Genomic DNA, 23,502 nt, shown 5'->3' with positions numbered 1-23,502 from the left:
TTAGTAAAATTGGCGTGTGGGCTGTCCATAAATGACGTCACGTCTTTTCCTGATTGGGCTAGACTTTCGTAGAAAATGTTAACGTTGAGTTGATTTCATCTGCATATCATATACAGATTTTGTTTGGCTGAAAGTATTGTTATATCTATACTTAACACTGCAGATCACCACCCACACATAACGTCTATAATATAAATAAAACCCGACACTCAACTCGTTTCACACAAATAGCTATCAGCTACAAAACGTGTTTATTGAATGATTATAATAAAAGCCTATCCGATTTTACGCCTAGGCCATGGGGAGGCTGGGAGGTATGCAGTTTGTTCCACGAAGTCATTTCGTACAAACTTGAACTATTGTCAATGTTATTGTTCATGCAATACTTTTTCGAAGTAGATCGAGACTTTTGGTGCAGTTTCTACAAGGGGTCGTCCATAAATGACATCACACTCGTAGGGGGTCCGTAATTTTGTGACGGTGTGTGATAAGGGGGAGGGGGGGGGGGTCAGATGGTGAGACGTCACACTTTTGCATTATGAAAAAAGGAATGTTAGAAAACGAATTTTAGACGTTATTTCGCGTTTTAGAAAACTGTTTTTTAAAAAAAATTGTAATAGGAATTGATTAAAATACTCTATTTTGACAGAGTTTAGACAAGATTTTGGAAAAAATATCGATGTTTTAAAAAAAATTCAAATGCAATTTTGAGGGGGGGGGGGGGGGGTTGTAGGCTGAGATGTGATGTCATTTTAGGGGAGGGGGGGTCTGGCTTTTTGTGACGATGTGTAACGAAGGGGAGAGGGGGGGGGGGGGGGTAAAAATCGTCAAAAAAAGCGTGACGTCATTTATGGATGACCCCCCAAGTCTTCGGAAGAATGAACATCAAATAGGAAAAAAACAACAACAAACAGACTGGTATTACTTATAAGAACAGGGTTCGCAACAACTGCTCAACAGACTTAAACACAGTTAACCTTTTAACTAAATGACCAACAACTTTTTTTACATAAAATTAATATAAAATTGTAAAACTTACAGGGATAACAAAGTGCAGAACATTTGAAGTATTTTTCTACTTCTCCAAAGTCGGTTTTAATTGTAGAATACAAGCAATTTGGGATACGTGGGCCTATGCCTATTTGTAGAAATCAGAAAATTTGTCGACTGATGCAAGCGAGGTGTAATGGTACCACATTTTAAAACCTTGGTGATGAAACAGTTAATAGAAGCAACTTTGCATTTTTATTTCCACCTAGCCTACCAACCCTGTAGGAGGAGAGGTAAAATGCGAGACTAAATCTAGCAAAATTTCTCTTATTTTATCGCCTCGCAATTTCGCCTTTTAACAACTCTCGTCATTGTATCATACCAACAATCTCGATGTTGAAGCTTTCAACGAAGAGATGCCTGAAACAATCACTTGTTTATGAAAACAAAATTTACATTGCTATGTTAAACGGCTCTTGATTACTACTTCGCCCTAATTACCACAGAGACAAACATCACATAGTACAGAAGGTCGTAGCAAAAGTAAATTGTAAAACTTACAAAGACGGCAACTGCAGATGATTATAAAGGTCTATTCCAGCCTATGTTACTCGTCACTCCTGTTTAAATTATAGAAAACAGCAAGCTGTACAGCATGCGGCACAGGGAGGCCTATTTGTAGCAATCAGACAAGTAGACATATGATGCAAGAGGACTGAAATGGTCTTACACTTTAAAATCTACTACTGTAGATTAAATAAAATGTAATAAATGTAAATAAACTCACACTTGTTCAGTTCATTTTTATTTCCACCGACTACTAAGGTCCTGCTATCAGAGGCGTAGCTAAGGAGGGCGGGTGAGGCGGCCACCAAGGACGCCGACCCTAAGGGAGCGCCAAACAGGGTAGATAATTATTAAAAGCTCATTCTCAGCAGGATTAATGTGAGACTGTCGAAATTGGCTGGAGTTTAGATAAATAAGCTAAATCTAGGAAATAATTTTAAGGGAATGTACTCTTGTATCCTTATTACGTTGAGGTATTTACAAGATAGGTTCCCTTGTACTACAATTAATTTAACTCCTATAACTTAGCTATTTTATAACTATAACGGTAAGTTATATAATCTAGTTATAATCTATCATGCCACTGGGGAGCCCAGGGCGCATCGGGTTACGAGACCGCCTGGGCGCCGGCTGATGCACTTGTGCAAATTTGACAGCTGCGCTGGACTTTCAATCAACGGATCCCAGGCGCAAAGATAGCCGCTGGAAAACAGCACCGTCTCATTGCCGTGGCGCCGCCATAGAAAAAAATCCTAGAAACTTTCCCAACTGCCAGAGTTTCTTTCAAGCAAATGTTTCCCAATTTTTCTTGGTGATTGGATGAAAACCAAAAACGTATAGAATTAGTAGCGCCATATAGACCCTGTTCGCCGACCCCTCCTCCCCCCTGAATGCCAATACCTGTACAGTAAAGAGGGGACTGGGGGCCTTTTTGAAACATTTAATTATGTCTACAGTAGAAAAGAAACTGGATTTCCTTTTTCATTTTAACATTATTTACATAAAACAAACATTAAAATTATAAGTTTAATTTTTTAAGAGGGAAAAGGGCCCTATGTGGCTTGGGCCCAGTGGCGTAGCGAGGTCGGGTGTCACCCAGTGCGGCACCTAATGGTGTCAACACTCCCCCCCCCCGTATGAAAAAAAAGTATGTATATGAATATATATATATATATATATATATATATATACATTCCATATTGACGTGTAAGTATGTGTATTCGCATGTGTATATGTATTCACATTTTTTCACGGGTTTGCCGTATACAGGATCTATCAGCAACAGCGTAATTTCGTTTGTGTGATCTCTCAGGGTCAGCCCTTAAAAACACTACACCTCAGTGTGACATCACATTACATCCCCACTGAGGCACGGTTATATTCCTGTGACTTTTTTCTGTTTTTTTTCCCTCTATTTTCCTACAATCGATTTGTTTAGATGTTGTAGCCAATACTTCGCCGAAGAGGGAAGTAATGGAGTAAATGGGACTAAGTAAACAGAAGGTATTCGTTACAAATGGCTAGAAATCTTTAAGATAACAATGATACTAGATCCAGTGACCAGAGACTTGGGTTTTTAGCGTCAGGGGCTTTAATGTGTCATTTTGATACCGTTAGCCAATTTTCATACTCGGAATAGCAAGGGTAATGTGAATTCGGTTAGCGTATGGTTTTCAAGATTGGACAGACTCTGGTACTAAAGCTTGTCATATAAACATGGTAATAATAAAGCATAAACAACAGCAGCATGCTTTATCATTCACGCTCAAGAAGATTTAGTACAAAAAGGGTTAATGTTAGTTCAGGTGTTTTTAGTGAAAATAAAATTTAACTGAAAAAAAAATATTCATCTTCATTATACCACCTGCAATAACTAACTTTGGGTAATTCGGGTGCAACATATCCAAATGCTATTTGATAACAATGGCTATCCCGTGAAACAGCTATAGTAGTGTTCAGTAGGCAGCCAAAAATTCGGCCTCGTACTAATGAGGTGCTCGTGACAATCAACTGCTCGTAACATCTGTAGACCTCAATAGCACAATGGTTGCTTTTTATAACAATACAGATTTAAAGTGTATTCTTAATATTATTAGCCCCTGACGACTTTAGTTTATTATAGTTATATTTTCTTATTTGTGCATACCTAGATACTAATAATGTAAAGATAAAACAAGGAACTTTGAGTTGCTGAAAATACCAATACCAATATCATTTCATTTTTTGCATTTAATTGTTTCTACATATTACTCATACTGTGTGTGTGAAGCCATTCAATGACTTATATTCTTAAAATAAAGTTGGAGTGTATTGATATATCTTTGGAGTGAAATTATTACAAAGTAATTATATATTTTAGACAATAGATTATATTAAAACTTATATACCTGCTTTATATTCTAAAAAACTTGTTCTTTTAGTATTATTTTTAATTTAAAATTAAGGTTCGATTCTAGTTTTAATGCTAATAATATTAATCCAGTTTTGTCATTTACATGTTATTAAAGTGTTATTAAATAGTGTATCTAATCATTATTAACAGAAGTAATTAATGAAGTAATAGCACACATTAATCCTAATGCAATAAGTTACTCAACTTGATGCAATAATAAGATAGAAACACTGGTTAACATATCCTTCCAAAAATATGAAAACTTTCATTTACTTATTCCACACACACTATCCCCCCCCCCCCCCTCCCAAAAAAAAAACCAATCTTTAAAACATTGTGATATATTGTTTATAATCTATAGTGTTTGATTACAACAAAAAATGATGCAAGTAAAGCACTTTCCTGAAACTAATTATCAATTTTCAGTAAACTTAAATATTTTTAAAGCGCACTATTTAAAAACTAATCTAATTATGATGCTAATTATGACATTTTTCATTCAATTATTTTGTTAGAAACAAAATGCACTAAATTACATGTTAGCTAGAAATACATAGTAACATATGCAAAAAAAGTATTTGACATCAAATATCTTATAGTGCATGTTGTTGATGTATGTTTATGATTTAACCAATACATATGTTATATTATTTTTTTTTTATAACAATCTCACATACGCATGATCAAAATTTACTATTAATAATGCTAAAAAAAAACACAAGATAATAAAAAGATCAAAGTTAACACTTGTATGTAAATATTGTTATACATACACTCAAATGAGAATTGTGTAATGAGATTTGTAATAGTCAATGAAACGAGTAGATAGTGCGTTGTGATTATTGGCCATGTCGGACACAGTTGTGCTTAGTGCAAAGAAAACTATACATTTTTATATGCCCAAACGTGAACGTGGATGCATGTATCTGTATTAACATCTCGCAATGTATCAACACGCTTACGCACAGTTTATGCGTAGTCAAGAGCTTTACAGACACATATAAAAAGCAACAAGGAAATGATAAAACACTTGACTTTACTAAAATATCAAAGGCAAAAAGTTAAACCTAGTACGAGAAAATATAAGAGAAACGCAACTACTTTAACCAAACTAAAACGCGACATACTAGATCACACATACACCAGCACTAACATACAGTTGTATCTCCTGTATAACTGATATATTACACACAAAACTGTAACAAACTGGACCTTGAACTACTGACAACATTGCACAAAACGGCAAACGAACAGTATTGACCGAATAGTTAAAGGTACAAGAAAATTAACCAAATCACACGCAGTTACTTTCCCTCACCATCAACGAACAGCTTGTGAATATTATCAACCATCAAACAGACAGAATGAGCAGATGGTCTGTCCTCTGGTTTGCTGCTCCAACATTTCTCCAGCGACTCCTGAAGTTGTCTGTTCAGTTTCAGACCAATAGGAATTCTGGGCTTTACTTTTATCTTTATTAACGGCAACTCTAACGTTTGCATTGTCATACCTTCATTAGGAATTTCCTCAACCACCAATTCCCAGATGACAAGACCCTCTGAGTAAACATCATCTTCCATCAGCTTATCCACATCCAACGTCTTATCTCGGAGAACGTCTGGCGCTTGATATGTTTGTGCTGTAATGTTGACCACGGCTGAAGCACTTGTCTCCATGTCATTTTTCATAACACTATGGCGAAAATCTGTTATTTTTGCAAAAACCCGTTCTTATGAGTCAGTCGTTTCTTGTCCAGGAATATTGTTGAACAGATTATTTAATGTTTTCAGGTCACAATGTGCGATGCTCCTTGCATGCAAGTGATGAATTACTTGGGTAATATCACTTATTATATTTGTTTTGCCTTGTTTAGCAAATTAAAAGCTAAGAAATATTCCATTGTTTTAAAAAAAATGAGGTAAATTACAAAAATAAATAATGAGAAAAATCAGACTGCACAAATTAAATTGAAATGTATCAATATATCCAGGTACAATGAATGATTCTTGAATATTTGCTACTGCGTTAACTGTTAGCAGCAAGATATATAATCAGATTTAACAGCCTGCTTCGGGATGGGTAGGAGAGGCAGCGGATACACAGAAAGGCGCAACTTAGCTAGACCACGATGTCGCTGCTACAAGAGACAAACATCAAATTATAATTTACTTTTCGTGTCTCTGGACTTGTTTTTATTTGTTTAATTAAATCATTGTCTACGAACAGCTGACAGATTCTTAAAGTAAAATCACAACAGTCATCACAATAAGGATATTCAGTACCTTTTCAGTATCTTTCTCATTTATTATATCTTATAAATATTGTAAAATAGAAAACTATAATTTCACACTTTTTAACATATTGCTACAAAGTCCACAAAAAGTTTCAACCTATATGCAAGTACGTTTTTAATGATTTACATATACAGCATTAAAAGGACTGATTTGAAGGCATACTAAAATTTACAAATCTACCTGTTTTATATACACAGCATCATAGATGTTCATATCCATGTATTCTATGACAATGGCCAGATTAGGACTCACCACCCAGACCCCTAAAATGTCTACAATATTTCGATGGTGCAAAGTACACAAAAGGTTTATCTCATCTTCAAATTGTTGGTGCTTCCTTTGGAATACCGATTCTGCCTTCAGCTTTTTTTCACAGCCACTACTTCCCCATCCTTTCATTCTGCCATGTAAACGTCACTAAATTCTCTGTGTTCTGTATTTGCTCCTCAGGCAGCATGGCAATGTCTTTGTATGTTTTAATAGTTTGCAGCGACAAATGAGACTGAGCCCTCCATACTTTCCCTTTTTTTTCTTCAGCCATTCGCTGATCTTTTTCTCCCCTTCCCCAGATCTTTGTTGCGGTTGATCAAATCTTTAGAAACTTTATCATTTACATTCAATTCAGCAATATCTTCAGGAAAATCTTCACCCTGCAATATATGGTTAATTCTTTTTCGTAAATATCTCATTAGTAAATGTAATTGTTACAAAGGCACTAAAAGCAAATCTAATTACACTCGTTTTATTGAAATTCAGAGAATGTGACGAAAAATATTTTTTTTTCCGTTCAGTCAGCGATGGCTAAAGTTAGATGAAGATTATTTAACACTTTTCGCGTGTAATCAATACACGTTCAAGTTCTATCGCACAGAGGTCATTTATATTTTGTCATCGTGGTAAAACATTTCAGCAACATTCTAAAAACATTTAATGATTCCTTATACAACCCAGGAAGAATACATTTATTTTTCATTCGAAGAAGAACAGCATATTTTTAACACACTTCTTGCCAGAGCAAATAAAAAGAAAATATCAATAGTTGTTTAAAAAACATACAAATATTGAACATTAATGCTATTACATGCGCCTAACAAGTTCTATTCTATTCCCCTAACAACTATTTATTTTATTCAACTTCAGTTGATAGAGTTGGGTGGGTGTACGATATAATGTGTGCTGTAGTTGGTGCGTAATGAGGTGAATGTTTTAATGTCTGGAGTGTGGTGTATGATGTTTTGTGGTGATGGGTGCGGGGTGCAGGGTGGTGTGGGGTTTTGCTTGTTGTGTGAATCATTTAAATGTAATATTCCGCGAAATTTATTTTAAAGAATTAGAAACATTAAAATTTAAATACATGCATACTATACACACACACACACACATATATATATATATATGTGTGTGTGTTTGTGATAAAAAGAAGTTGAAAACATACAGGGTCAAGAAAAATTGTGAATGGAGTCACTAAAACTAACCTTTTGCATATACCTCAATTTTCTGCAAAAGATCACTTCTTATTCGGACGAATTCTCAGTGGTGTTCCTACGCTACAGGGAGAACATTTTGGAGACATGTCCTGGTACACTTGACGGTCGGGTGGGATGCAAATTCTGCAGAAGAGTAAGAGGAGATTATTGTTGGAATATTATAATTAGCATGGATTGATAAAAGGCAATCATTTGTTTATTTAATTTACTGAACGTACTGTTTACTAATTATAATTTTTAATTAACTATCCTGCACTATTATAGACGTGTCATCATATTCATAACTGCGCAATGGTTTTTGTCATGAAACTCTATTAAATTTTTTTAAATTTAAAGCACTGAAAATAAAATGCATGGATTGATAAACTACATTATGGTGGGTAAAACACAGATATTTTAAATACTGCCTTTTATTTTTTTTATACACTGAACGTACTGTTTACTAATTAATATTTTTATCTTTTGGTTCGCTGACAAGCTGTGGTTTTTATAGTCATTCACTGAAGCAGGCGCGTGCGCCGGTGCTCGGGCGGGGTGCAATTTGGCGCAACGGGCTAGACTGTGAGCACTATGCATTCTTTTTGCATTTAAGTCGTGTTTATTTTATGAGTGTTTTCTTTTGTGTTTGAGTTTTCTGAAGTGTTTGTGTTTTGTTTGTGTTGTGTTACGTTGTGTTGTGTTTAGTTTTGTTCTGTTCTCAAGTTGGTATATTTAAAAAAGATTATGCACGGGTATGCAGCTAACATAGAATATTTATAAGACAAACGAATTCAAGTTGGGGAATATATCACTCTCTTAATATAGATATGTAAAGGCATACACAATGGACTGTGTGTCGAAATCAACCAGATGAATAATAATTTAATAATTTAACAATTCAATTTTACTATTTCATTACTATTCGTTTTTATAAAAAAAATGCTGCCTACAATCAGAATTAATTATTCTTTTATTATAAATGCTAAAACCATACATAATAAAAAAGTTTGTAACAACGGAGTTGATATATAGCCGTCAACATTTTAAGTAAATTATACAGAAAAATTCCGCTTATTGTCTAAAGTGATAAAACAATTTTAAAAACTTAATTTTTGATTTTGCATTGCAGATTCAAGATGACAGAAACCAGACAGACACGACTTTTAAATTTTTTTTTCATAAAAAAAGTTTTAATAACAAGCTTTTATGTAATAATGCACTAAAAAGGAGAAAATAAATTATACACTACTATTTAAATAACTATAAAGAAAAGCATGGGTCACTTTAGTAAACCTTTACTAATACTTAGGAAGAGACCCACGCTTTTCTTTAATTTAATATGTTTTCAACCCTTAAGATCGGAAAGAGTGCTAAGTGGGCCAAACGCTCCATAAAAGGACTTACATTGACCTTGGTGGGGAAATTTACACCTTATTACACCCTATTACTACAGCTTAACGGTTGGAGATCTATATGCCCCAGGGCCGGCGCTACCTATAATGCGAACTAGGCCTTGTGTCAAATTTTGAGTAATTTCCGTTGACCGGAAGTAATAATTTACGCTATTTCCGATTTCTCAAAAAACGAATGTAAATTTATAAAGTACTAACAATATTCCGCACTATTATGCACATTTATTTGTCGTTCACTGGTGTGCAATTCTTTTTTCTACGAGATTTTATTCTATTTTTAAAAAGTTTAGGTATTTAAAATGGATGAAAAATCATGTCTATGTCCCGAGTTCCCATCCCGTTTTTTTATATAAGAATATTCGAGAAAGATTAGGGGAGATCACTCCCGTTTTTTTTTTTTACTAATGAAAAGGAGAACTATATATATTACAACATTTTGGAAATATCGCATGTGTGATATTTTTATGTAATTAAAAAAAAAACTCATCTTTTCCCAACTTAATGATGATACTGACACCCCTCCTCAACCCCCCCCCCCCTCATCCCCTATTCCTCACTGAGGCCCTAGCCCACTTAATTAACATCGCTGGTTTAATTTCTAAATAGTAGATTCCCAATTTCTATAGACTTTTTTCTTAATATTCACAAGCATCAACAGTGTTATTATATGACGTGTTTCATTTTAAAAATGAGATTAAAAAACTTCATCAACGGAAATTTAAAATCCTATTGAGATATTAAATTTCTTTAGTTAATGTATTCGCTAAATAAAAAAAACCAGGATTTAAATTAAACACGTGAAATTGGAAATAAATACCGCAAAAATTTTTTTAATGGACATTCTTGGACTGGGAATGAAATCAAATAGATCTACTTCTGTTTAGTTTTACAAATTGTATTTTTAATTAGGAATTTCTTGGTATACGGCAAACAACAATAACACCATCTGGTCTAAATATCTCCATAATCTACAATTTTCGGAGAGTGTATTAAGCAATGGGTTTAGGATGATTTCACGTAATCTACTCACCCTCTATCGACTTTCCACTCAAGACCAAAGGGCAGTGCTGTCATATTGGCCGTCAGACGGTCTTCACTGGAGAAGAGAACAGAAAACATATACATGAAAACATGGCATATTACTTCAATTTAACAGTGCATTTTAGCTTTTTTGTGTGTATTATATTTTTAAAAATTAAAACATTACACAGCACACAAAATGATACAATGACTGTTTATGTGTGTTATTTACTTTCTCGTATAGCCTATACGAAGTATAGAGAAAGTCTTGTAATCATAAAAAAAAAAAAAAAAAAAAAAAGAAAAAAAAATCGAGATTTTTGGGAATCTCGAAGTTTTACACCTCCCTGAGTTGGAAAAGATCCATGTTAACTTTTGAGCACTTTCCGTTTACCGGAAGTGGTACTTTTTCTAATTTGAATTTTTCAAAAGCCTATAACTTGAGTACTATTTCAGTTAGATAAATGAAATTTCACATGTTAGTTAAATTTCAAATCCTCTACCTTCTACCAAATTTTGAGTATTTTCCGTTGAAAGGAAGTAATTTGGGCTATTTCCGCTTTCTCAAAAACCGAATGTAAATTTATAAAGTACTAACAATATTCCGCACTATTATGCACATTTATTTGTCGTTCACTGGTGTGCAATTCTTTTTTTCTACGAGATTTTGTTCTGTTTTTAAAAAGTTTAGGCATTTAAAATGGATGAAAAATCATGTCTATATCCCGAGTTCCCATCCCTTGTCTTTTTATATAAGAATATTCAAGAAAGATTACGGGAGATCACTCCCATTTTTTTTTACTAATGAAAAGGAGAACTATATATATTAAAATTTTTTGGAAATATCTCATGTGTGATATTTTTATGTTATTAAAAAAAACACATCTTTTCCCAACTTAATGATGATACTGACACCCCTCCTCAACCCCCACCCTTTAAAAAGTTTGAGTATTTAAAATGGATTGAAATTCATGGAGTTCCCATACTTTGTTTTTTTTAGATAAGAACTAGCGTACCCGTCCCAGCGCGTTGCCGCGGGAATAGAAGAAAGTCAGACGGAATATATAACGGTTTCATCTATGCGTTAACAATCCTACAGTCTTAGACTCGTGACTCTGTTTTCTAAAAGTAAGTTATTTAAATGTAAACAATGCCTTTGCTTGGATCATAAATATCGGGACACGGGTTTACCTACACTAACGCATGAAAAGTGTACATTAATCACTCACCGAAATAATATGGTAGAACACTTTTCGGTGGCCGCCAAGGTGTCAGAGACGTAGAGGGGAGCTCTCAGGAGCTCCCCCCTTCGATAACACTACCGCATAGGCCCCTGTCTCCTTAAAACTAACAGGCGCCACCTTGCCAAATTGCATCATGTTAACAATGATGCAGATTGCGTCATTCACTAAAGTGACACAAATGAACAGGAATTGTTATTTAACACGTAAAACTGCTGCAATATGTTAGGCTTACTAATGATCTATTCTTAGATGCTCAATCTCAATTTCTGATTAGATTATCTAAAAATATTTGCTAATTGCATCATTCGCAAAGTGACGAAACTGTTTGGATTTTTCTACAGACAAAAAGAAATTTTTCTGATTATTATTAAAATAAAACGTATTACATGGCCCTCAGCGGCCCATGTAAGCCTTTGGGTCCGAAACAGACATTTTTATTTGAAGCCTAATTGCACCCTACCAGGGCGCTAGAGGACAAGCCTGAATCAATTTAGTAAGCATTTGTAACGCCCCAACCTATCTATTGTCTATCACACTGTTTAGACGGAACGTACTCACCATAGTGATCACGGGAAAGACCAGGACGCCAATACGCATCCTGCCGGGGGGGGGGGGGGGGGGTGCAGGGGCTCGCCAATGCAGTGTACTAATCAACTCCCCAAAATTTGATGGCGATCGGAAAAACGCAGTGAAACCGCAAACGACGTTTATTTTTATATATCGCATATAGAAAAAATCGCAACCTCCTATGGCGCCGCCCTTGGAAAAATAAAATTGATTTTCTTACAGAACCCTTCCCTGGAGTGTTCTAATCAAGTCCCTGAAGTTTGATGGCTATCGGATTAACGTTGTGAGACAGCAATCGACTTTTATTTTTATATACTATATATAGAGAGAAAACAAATCACCACCCCTGCAAATTTGTTTTTAGCCCAGAAACCTCCCCAGGAATATTCTCAGCATCTTCCCAAATTTTCATGGCGATCGTGTGAAATGTGTCACCGCAATTCACTTTTATTATTTTTATATACAGTATAATGAGAAAAATTGGACCCTTCTGTGGCGCCGCCTTTGCGAAATTAATTTTTTTTTTTACAGAACCCTTCCCCAGAGTGTCCTAATCAACTACCCCAAAATCTCATGGCTATCCGATGAACGGTGTCAAACTAAAATCGATTTTTATTTTTATATACTACTAATAATACTCCGCATTATTATGCACATTTTATTTGGCGTTCACTTGTGTGCACTTTGTTTTTCTACAAGATTTTATTCTATTTTAAAAAGTTTATGTATTTAAAATGGATTAAGATTTATGTCTATATCCCGAGTTCCCAATCCCCTACTTTTTAATATAAGAATATTCGAGAAAGTTTAGTGGAGATCACTCCCGGTTTATTTCTAAATGATTCAATGTATTTAAAGATTGATATTTATTTATACTAAAGCGGTGTTTCGGACTAAATATAGAGTGGGCTACAAGAAGCCTAAAGTATAACACTCTGCAGCTCAGACTATTACCTTGAAGTACTGCTCCCAACAGTATTGACTGCAAAATCCCTAGGTTGGCCGGCTCTCACTATGTCCATATCTCCAAAGTGGACCGACCTCTGTGTTAGAAAAAAGCATTACAAAACTGACCTCTGTGAATACACTGTTAATGATTTCAGAATTAAAAAAATATTTCTGGAATTATATGTCTGTGACTACGTCTATGTCTATTGTAACAGTTGTTGAAAGACATATCCGATAAGAAAAAACTTTGGTAGAGTCAACGCATTATTACATGTGAAATATGACAAATGCAGATGAATGCTTCGACACAGAAGTCGACACATCGACAAACCAACCCTAGACACCAAATCCGTGCCTTTTACATACCAAATATACTTTTAATAATAGGTAGCATGAACGTAGAACACTCAACCAGCTCTGTAAAAGTGAAGATGCAACTTAAACTAAATGAAAAGATACCAGATGATTATAGGCATACTAGCGTCACAGAAAACACAAGGAAAAAGCCAAATACAGTTAGACGACTGGGTGTGAGAAATTATTTATTCTGGAGAAGAAAAATATAACCAATCCGAAAGAGCTGTGATGTTGAACAAACAAGCTTCTGATGCTCTACTGGTTTGGAAACCAAATAGTGACAAAATAATGTATATGAGACTAGGATTAAAATAATCACAACTAATGCCAAGCAATTTTAAAGTTAACACAAAATGTCAATTTTGTCAACATGAAAGATCAGCTGTTCATCTTTTTAATCTGATTAGAAGTAAACTTAAATAACCCCTCTCCTACATACAGTGTCATAAATTTACACAAAAAGTAAAAAAAAAAAACAACTAAAAAGACATTACAGTTCAGCACCCAGACCTAACACTTCAACTCAGTGGGTAATACCATCCACACTGAGGCCGTGTTACAATAATATGGGTGTTGCATTGTAATATTAAAAAATTAGTATATAAATTAGCATGCAAAAGTTAACCCTTTGTTTCATAATGTAGCTATTTTGCTACGAATTGAAAAAAACCCCTAAATGAATTTTTTTTTACATATTTATTTATTTACTGATTTATTTATTTATATATACATGTATAACCCTTTATTTTTTACACTATTTTGCATGTATTTTGAACTAATGTAAGTTCTGACAGAAAGCACAAATCACAGATTTTTCTGATTTTTCTTTAATCAGTTACTAGTAGGCCTACCATTCATTTCATCAAATTTACCCCATATATGTTTATGTTAAAAGTCAAATATAAAAATATTCTTACCTTATCAATTGGGATACAACCTAGTGTAGACGTGTGTCCATGGCATGTAGCCTCCCGAAACTTCAATAATAGTGAAAATGAGTTATACATACATTTTATTTGAAAAAAAAAATATATATATAACGCAAACGGTAATGCAAAGACAAATAGAAATAAAAACGCAAATACAAAAGCAAACGCAAACTTAAACGCAAATAATAACTCAGAAAATAATGCAAAATTAAACGCGAAACAGAAACACAAACTTAAATACAAACATAAATGCATAGTGCTCACAGTGGGCGGGAAAATGTACCCTATCGGTGCGCCAGCAGACTCGCCTGATTCAGCTCAGTAATAGACAACAATACCCTAACTCATGCATAGTCTATTGCACTTAAAAGAAAGAAGGCTACATAGCGCTCACGGGAAAATAGCATTATGTTAGGGCGCCCTGGATTCTATTTAGTTAATATTATAGTAGCACTTCTTATCCATAGTCTATCGCAAAGCTTAAAACGAACTTAGGAGGCATAGCGCCCACGGGAAGGCCCGGGGCGAGATATAGCACAATGTTGGGCCGCTGAAGGACGACCTGGTTTCAATTTAGTGAAAGACTATAGATCCTTTTTACCCATAGCTTATCGGTTAAAATGAATTATGCGACATAGTGCTCACAGTATAGCACTAGGCGCCAAATCGCACCCTGCCGGGGTGCCGGTGGATGCACCTGTTTCAATTTAGTGAAGGCAGTATTCAAAACATCCATGTTTTACCTACCACATTGCACTTTATCAATGCAAGCTAATTATATATATATATATATATATATATATATATATATATATATATATATATATATATATATATATATATATATATATTTTCCAACATCGAAACAAATTAATGAAAAGTAATTTTTCTCGATGTAATGGTTCTTACTTTCTTGAATACAAAGTATTGCATTCATGCAAAAAAAAAAAATTGAGATTTTTGCAAATCCCGACGTTTTACACCTCCCTGAGTGGGAAAAACCTAGTTTTGCAACCTTATCCGTATGTCTGTGTGTGTGTGTCTGTAAACACGATAACTTGAGTACCATTACAACTAGGTTGATAAAACTTTATATATAAGTATTAAATCAAATATGTAGATCCGTATGTACTTTTCAGCTATTTCCGATAACCAGAAGTGGACATTTTTCTACTTTCAATTTTTCAGACGCGTATAACTTGAGTACTATTTCAGATACATAAATGAAATTTCTCATATAAGTAATAGATCTGATTCTCTGCCTTCTATCAAATTTTGTGTAACTTCCGTGGACCAAAAGTAGTAATTTTCGCTATTTCCGATTTCTCAAAAAAAGCACATGAATTTATAAAGTACTAATAATATTCCCAACTATTATTCTCATTTTATTTAGCATTCACTTGGTGTGCAATTCTTTTTTTCTACGAGATTCTATTCTATTTTTAAAAGTTTAAGTAATTAAAAATGGGTTAAAAATATTGTCAATATTCCAAGTCGCCATCCCCTGTAGTGTTATATAAGAATATTTGAGAAAGTTTAGGGGAGATCACTACCGGTTTATTTTTATAGGAAGTAATTTTTGTGTGTGATCCACCAAGGAAAGTAATTGGTTAAGTTAGCGTGTTCTAAAATGTATAAATTAAAAAAAATATATATACATACCATTTTTGTCGCAATCAATACATGACATATGTAATGAAAACCTTTAAGATTTGCAATTTGTATTGCAGTGAGGCCGGCGCTATCTTTTATTTCGGCATTTGCTTTCCTATCTAAAAGCAGCTTGACTGTACTTATTTGGTTATTGGTAGTTGCAAGATGTAGAGCGGTTGATCCAAGATTGTTTACAGCATCTATGTCTGCCTTCTGGTTCAGCAACACCGGTACGATGTCTTCATGTCCACCATGTGCTGCAAACATTAACGCTGTCCAGCCAGCGCTGCTCTTACAATTGACCTCACAACCATGTTTAAGCAAGAAGTCCACTATTTCTTTTGCCCCATGATGTGAAGCAAACATCAAAAGTGTACATTCATCCTCAAATTTAGAATTTAAAAAAGTTTTACTTTTAAGATTTTTTTCTTCCAAACATTTAGAGAATCCTTTTAGATCTTTGTCACGAATGCATTTCTTAATGTTTTTCTGCAACTAAAAAAAATAAACAAAAATTAACAAATATATAAATAAATGATTTTTGAGAAATTCAAAAATATTTGAATGCATTAATAAAATGTTATCATACTGCAAAAACGGGAATTTTGTTATTGTGTCACACGTCCAAGATATATATATATATATACGAGCCGACCTGCTGCGTATCCTACGCCGCTATTTAGTTGTTTTTTTTTTCTACTTTTCAGTAATTTATAATTTATGAATTCAATAGTACCAATGCTGCCATTGAAAATATTTGCTTAAAAACACTAAACCCCCCCCTCACGTGAAAGCAGCCTCCTCTTAGTTACCTCCTCTAAGTTTAAAATCGTTTCAAACTAAATTATCTGCCCCTAATAGCCGTCACCAAACCCGTCTCTATGATTGTAAAATGTAAACAGAGTGAACACCGCTCACCAGATCATGTGGGGGTGGGGTGGGGGTGGTAGTGATAGAGAGGAAGAGAGGGGACTGTAAGGAGGCGCTTGCAGCTTGTTTTCTAACTGATCCCAGAAGAGAATTATAGATATATATATATGTACACACACTACATACACACAATATATGTGTATATATACATACATCATATAATACGGTCAAAGCCCGAAGTCGGCCTAAGCACACATTGGCAGTCCAATGCGCGCATTGGCCAATATCACCTCACATTGACTGGATAAAGTTCAAACCTGTACTTGAATTCGGCCTTCGGCCGGTCAGTCTGTGGACTTGCCGTAGTGGAACGGCCAAGTCGGAATTGGAAGATCACCTGGCTAGGGGTGAACGACCAAAGTCTGAATTAGAAAATCATGAGCAAACGTTGAGTTTATGAACGTTTATGGCATTCTGAATTATATAGTAGCTTGCTATTTTTACACTTGCAGCAATTTGTTGTGCAGCTGCGGCGAGTGTAGCCTTGGCCGCCGTTAAGTTATTGTGAAGCTATGATGTGAGCAAAGAATGGAAATCTCAACTCTAGCATACATTGTTTTATAACACCATGTTCTCGTTCCTAGCTTGTAGAAAGCCCCCTCGACTCTCATGATAACTTCACGGACGCTTCATGGATCTCTGCGACCTCTGCTATGGTCTACGGATGCATGATCTTCAAATTCAACGTGTTTAAAATTTGTATCTGATTTTGTTAACATCTTAGCACCTTGCGTTTGCAATCTAGTATGAGATGCTGACCTGTTGTTAGTGATTTCTTGTTTATTGTAACATAATCTGCAAGTAATGTTCCATCCGTACCCTTCGTCTGCTACATTAGCTATTTCCGCAAATTGCATGGACATTGTTGCCACAGGATCCACAAGAATGGGCTGCATTACATTCTTTTTGACATACTTCACAGAATATGTATTAGTTGAGGATGTCGTTGCATTTATGGCATCCTCCATTGCTTGTTCAATGTTCTCAAGATCTTCCTCGGTAATTATATTATCGAGAACCTCTTTTGGCAGATTTGAAGTTTTAAGACACACTTTTGCTTTGCACCTAAACAAGGCTTCGTATGGCGATTGTTGGATTCCTTACAAGGGTAGCATCAAACACTGCAAAGTCTTTTAAATGTTCCGTTTTGTTGGCCAGTGAACCGACTGTCTGGGATTTTGTTCTTTCAAGATTGTTTCACCTCATCATTATAGAGGAGGCCATCACATACAGAAATAGCCCATAAATGGAAACTAACAAGGGTTTGGATTTTTTTTTTCTTTGGCAGCCTTCTAATGTCTGTATTTTGGTCATTTCAGACCTTTTGGTTCATGTCGCATTGAATATAGAATGCAATACAAACAGCCAAGCAATACGTTACTCACAATAAAACCGCATGAAGAATAATGAAAACGTGATCCCACCGTTGTCTACATAGGACATTGCCCAGGACATCCCGGCCAGTGTATACATTGGCCGGCCAATGTAAGAAAGATATTGTCAATTAATCTCTTTGGACTTTGGCCAGCACATTCAGGCATAATATATATATATATATATATATATATATATATATATATATATATATATATATATATATATATATATATATATATATACTAGTCATACTGCCTAGCTTCGCTTAGGTTTTCAAGAATGGTAAATTAATTAGTGATTGGCTGATATGGAGAGCTTAAACAGTAATAGTAATTTTAGACAATTACTGGAATGTTCGCAATTTATTACTTGAAACGTAATTAGAACTACAAAGGTTTCCTGAATAAGTATAACTCATAAGTTATATTATATAGACTTCTAAAATTAACTACTACAATTTATTTAGGATACATACGTTAAATCTTAACACAGATTATACTCAAATAAAAGCTACCAGCCAACCCGCACACACACTGCTATTTAGTTGTTTTATTTTCTACTTTACGGTAATTCATAACTTGTGCATTCGACAGTACCAATGCTGCCACTGAAAATATTTGCTTTAAAACACCATCAGTAGGTTGTTAAGGACGATACTACCCACGCCCTACTTTCCCCCAACCCCTGCCCTACACTCCAGTGAAAGCAGCTTTAGTTACCTCTCCTAAGTTTAAAATCGTTTCAAACTAAATTATCTGCCCCTAATAGTCGTCACTAAACCGGCTCTACGATTACAAACATTTAGCATGAACCACAGATCACCAGACCATGTAGGGGTGGGGTGGTAGGGAGCGCGCTTACAGCTTGACGTTTTCTAGCGTCTCCATGAAGAGAATTCTATATATATATATATATATATATATATATATATATATATATATATATTCCTCGTCATTTTCAGTTTATATTTAAAATAATATAAAACTGTTTGAAAAATATATATTTTAAACAGTTATCTCCCTTGCACACTGAACCAATGACGTAGTCTTTGTTTCCTTTCTTTTCACAAACAGTTGCAATGCTTATAAAAGAAAGTACGGTATCTGGACATATTTAACGACCATTATGGTTTTTCCCGACGAGAATAACGTTTTTTGTTACCCTCCAGGATCGGTCTTCGACCTCAATAAATATCCCTAGGGGATCGTTCGGCACTTTTTTTTTAAATATAGCTGATGTTAGGAGAATGTCATTCGTGGTTACAATTTAGTCCTCGCCGTTCAAGCAGATGCTGACCGACAGTTTATCCATAAGGCCGATTTATTTACACATTTCTATGCAAACAATGAGCCAGATGCACAGAGCTAAAGTTCCAAAACACTGTTTTGAAAATAGCCATAGTTTCTCACCAAATCAAAAATGTTTATCACAGGGAATTATGACCGGTCATCTCTAAAGCCGTTCCAGAATTTTCCCGAAGATAACGCCTACGTACAGTGACCCCCACGAGTATTTCTACGACCTCAGGAGTTGTAATTAGGTTTGTATGTCCAAAATTTTTTATTTTTTTTTAATGAAAACAGTATTATATAATGAAATATGGCATCTGGTCAGTTAAAACATTGTTCCCGGGTTTTCTTGAAAGTAACAAAAAATTTTCCAGATCCTCTGGGGCCAATGTACATCTCCAAGAGTTTTCAAAGGTTCAAAGTCAAATTCTATTTTAGTCACACCATCGGTTGCATAATGTATTTATACATCTGTCTGATATGTGTTTTTCGCAACTGTCCCATAAATCAGACGTTTGTGCATGGGGCCTTTCGTTGCAAGCATCCCACTTATGGGACGCTTGTTGTCCACATGATATAACGAAGTAGTTCAATAAATTGTTATTCTTAAATTTTTATTAGATAGAAAAATGATAATGCATTTAGGTATTAAAATAGTAATATTTAGGAAGATATTGATTATGCACATATCCGTGAGCGTATTTTCTTTTTCCGATATTTTGATGTCTTGCAAAACAGGCAATATAACAATAGTCTAACTACTACCAAATACAATGAAATATAGTTTGTTTTCAAATAGTTGTTATTAAATTTTTAAATTTGTTTTTACAAGCAGCTTATGGGTTAAAATTTAGGCATTTTTACAACATGAAGTTGTTAATGGAGATATGGTTACTAAGAATTTCAATTTGTAAAAAAATATAAGGATTTTTTTCTTACATCACAGCAGCTGGAATTTATTTTAAAAACTGTACTTGAAAATATCAGGCAAAAGGCGCCACAGCCATAAAAATCTATATATAATATTCTCTTCTGCGATCAGTTAGAAAACGAGCTGCAAGCGCGCCTTTGCAGTTCCCTCTCTTCCTCTCTATCACTATCACCCCCACCCCCACATGATCTGGTGAGCGGTGTTCATTCTGTTTACATTTTACAATCATAGAGACAGGTTTGGTGATGGCTATTAGGGGCAGATAATTTAGTTTGAAACGATTTTAAACTTAGAGGAGGTAACTAAGAGGAGGCTGCTTTCACGTGTGGGGGGGGGGGGGGAGGGGTGTTTAGTGTTTTTAAGCAAATATTTTCAATGGCAGGATTGGTACTGTCGAATTAACAAATTATAAATTACTGAAAAGTAGAAAAAAAACAACTAAATAGCGGCGTATGATACGCAGCGGGTCGGCTCGTTAATTATAAATTTCGTATGTACCTACATTATTTTAAAACTAATATTTGAAATGAGTGCATGCTATGTTCAAAATGGGGTGTCTAAAGGGTAAATGTTGTTTATCACAGTATATTGTTATCAGATGAGAGGACAATTGTCTGGGATATTTGTCCTGAGATCATTTGTGATGGAATCTGTTATCAAGAGTGTTTATAGACAGTGGTTATTTAGGTTGATATCTTTTTAACCGGAATGTCATATTTAAAAATAAAATAGATGTAATAACATAAACTTACCCTTTCATAATCGGCCATTAATTGAACAATTCCTCGAAAGCCTTTTTTTTTTGCTATTAGCCCAACAGTCCAACCAGCATTATCTTTTATGTGGATATTTGCATTTTCCTTTAACAGCACCCGAAAAACATTTGTGTGCCCCATACAAGTGGCAAGATGGAGTGCAGTTGATCCCAAACTATTGACAGTGTCAATATCTGCGTGTTTTTCTAACAGCATCTTTACAATATCGTCATGTCCACTATATGCAGCAAACATCAAAGCTGTCCAAAGAGAGTCATTTTTAAGATTAATGTTACATCCGATATCAAGCAGCTTTTGGACAATATCTTTTTGACCGTGGTATGATGCACTCATCAAAAGGGTACATTTGTCATCAAAAGCAGAATCTACAAATTGTGAATGTTCAAGTGACTTTTCTGTCAAAAAATTAAAAAATTTTGAGACCTCTTTGTTTCGAATGAAGCTCATTAAATCTTCAATGAAATCTGGATACTAAAAAGAAAAGAAAAAAAATTACAATCAGTACCCTGAAATAATGTCTGTGATGATTAAAATATTCACAAACACACACACATATATATATATATATATATATATATATATATATATATATATATATATATATATATATATATATATATACCTATATATATATATATATATATATCTATATATATATATGTATTTATATATATATATATATATATTTAAAAACGATATGTAACATACTTATATGTGGAATTTTAATCATTAATTTACATATCCCTATAAAAACAAAGTGGGCAATGTATGTTTGTTACTCACACCTATTAGATCGGTTAGTTGCATGTACGTTGCAGGGATATTGTTCTTGCCAAAATAGCTGTTGAATCTCTTTTTACCGGGAAAATAAACACATGCTAATAATCGAGTTTAAAGTGACCCAAAACTGACCGGGTGTGATCGCAGCCATATATTAGCTATGCATTTTTTAAAGTGCTTGAATTAGATCGAGGACTTGCAGATGTGACTAAATGCAGCAGGAAAAAACCAGATTCTAAGAAATGTCATACTAAGTGGTTAACAGTCAGGTTTTACACCCCACCTTTAATTGTTAAAGGGACGTAAGAGTGTCAGGAATTAAAACTTTTAATTTCACCCGCTCTTAGACTACACCTAAAAATAAATGAAGAAAATATTTGGATGGAAGAAAAATTCTTTTAAAATAGATACTAAAAGGCTTTCAAATACCTTTGAAAATTAATAAAAAATTGACTATTTTTATAGCTCAATTTTACCAACGTAAAGGAATATAACTGCGTCTTAAATTTCAACTTAATACTCATATTTGTTCAGAAAAATAGATATTAAAGCCGTCACCTTTCACATCAGGGACTAGTTCCGACATCAGGTTAAATTGTACTCCTACCACTATGATCAAACTAACACATTTTTGTGTACTAAGATGACCCACTGAGTTCTCTCCCCTTCCCCCTTTACTAGTATTCGCACCCGACTGTCTACCCTCCGAATTTATAATCTTTATTTTCAGAAATGGCGCTCATTCTTTGTAAAAATCCTGTATAATATGTACACATTTTTAGAGTGAAACAGGTGGTGGAGCAATCCAAAAAGCTTTAATGAGGCGTATTGTCATATGGATAGATGTTGGTTTTACTATGTATTTAGCAAACATAACGATTTTTCAATGACTTGATTGACTGATTGATTTTAAAGTGGTCAAATGTATCGATCGGATAGAAAATATATTAAATACAACTCATTTTCTTATATATTTAGCAATGAAAGACATGCCATAGTTGCTTGCTTTTCAATACAACAACTATATGCAGCTTACAGTAAAGTACGTTTATATTTTCAATATGAATAACATTTAAAAAAAACTTACTTGATGTGAATCCATTTCAAACTTTTCACTTTTCACATTTGAGTAGCACGTGTTAATAGAGAAATTCATCAGGCCCTTTAGATAATCGCAATTGTTGCATATGAAAAACAATCAATATATATATAGAATAATAGACACATGTGTATTTGGGTATTTCTTGAAAGCTAAATATGTTTAAGAGTGGCAATATCTAGTTTTGAGTCATTTGCCATAAACATATCCAGGGTTCGTACTGCTTTTTGAAAATGAAATTCCAGACTTTAGACAGATTTGTGTTAGCGAATACATTTTTTAAAAAAATGGTGCACTATTTTACTCTCATTATAATTACTTATACTAAAGTGACATTTATTTTAAGCAATTGAGCTATATTCATATTGAACTTTCTCTTGCCAAATTGACAGAAAATAATTTTTCTAAGTTTGCCTACTCCACTCTACCTAAAATTTTATCAATTAAAATAATGGATTAAAATGAATCTAAATGATGCAAC

General features: G+C 34.3%; 1 protein-coding gene across 1 annotated transcript; it reads right to left on the bottom strand.

Annotated features, from left to right (window-relative positions):
* Window positions 1-20,944: 20,944 nt before the first annotated feature.
* On the bottom strand, window positions 20,945-23,034 carry LOC131942616 (ankyrin repeat domain-containing protein 29-like). The gene is made up of 3 exons (XM_059302501.1): window positions 23,010-23,034; window positions 21,119-21,613; window positions 20,945-21,016 (listed from the first exon to the last, which is right to left on the bottom strand). The coding sequence occupies exons 1-3, from the start codon at window positions 23,022-23,024 to the stop codon at window positions 20,945-20,947; spliced, it is 582 nt and encodes a 193-aa protein (XP_059158484.1). The 5' UTR covers window positions 23,025-23,034.
* Between the last annotated feature and the right edge of the window lie 468 nt (window positions 23,035-23,502).

This window comes from Physella acuta, unplaced genomic scaffold (genome assembly GCF_028476545.2).
Source record: "Physella acuta isolate Inbredline_101_S28 unplaced genomic scaffold, ASM2847654v3 ptg000415l, whole genome shotgun sequence".
NCBI classification, from domain to species: Eukaryota; Metazoa; Mollusca; class Gastropoda; family Physidae; genus Physella; species Physella acuta.
This window is presented reverse-complemented; position numbering and strand designations above follow the sequence as displayed.

Coding starts and splice junctions, on each gene's coding strand:
- LOC131942616 (XM_059302501.1), bottom strand. Junction 21,017..21,118: donor TAATGGCCGATTATGAAAGG/GTAAGTTTATGT, acceptor TCTTGATAACAG/ATTCCATCACAAATGATCTC.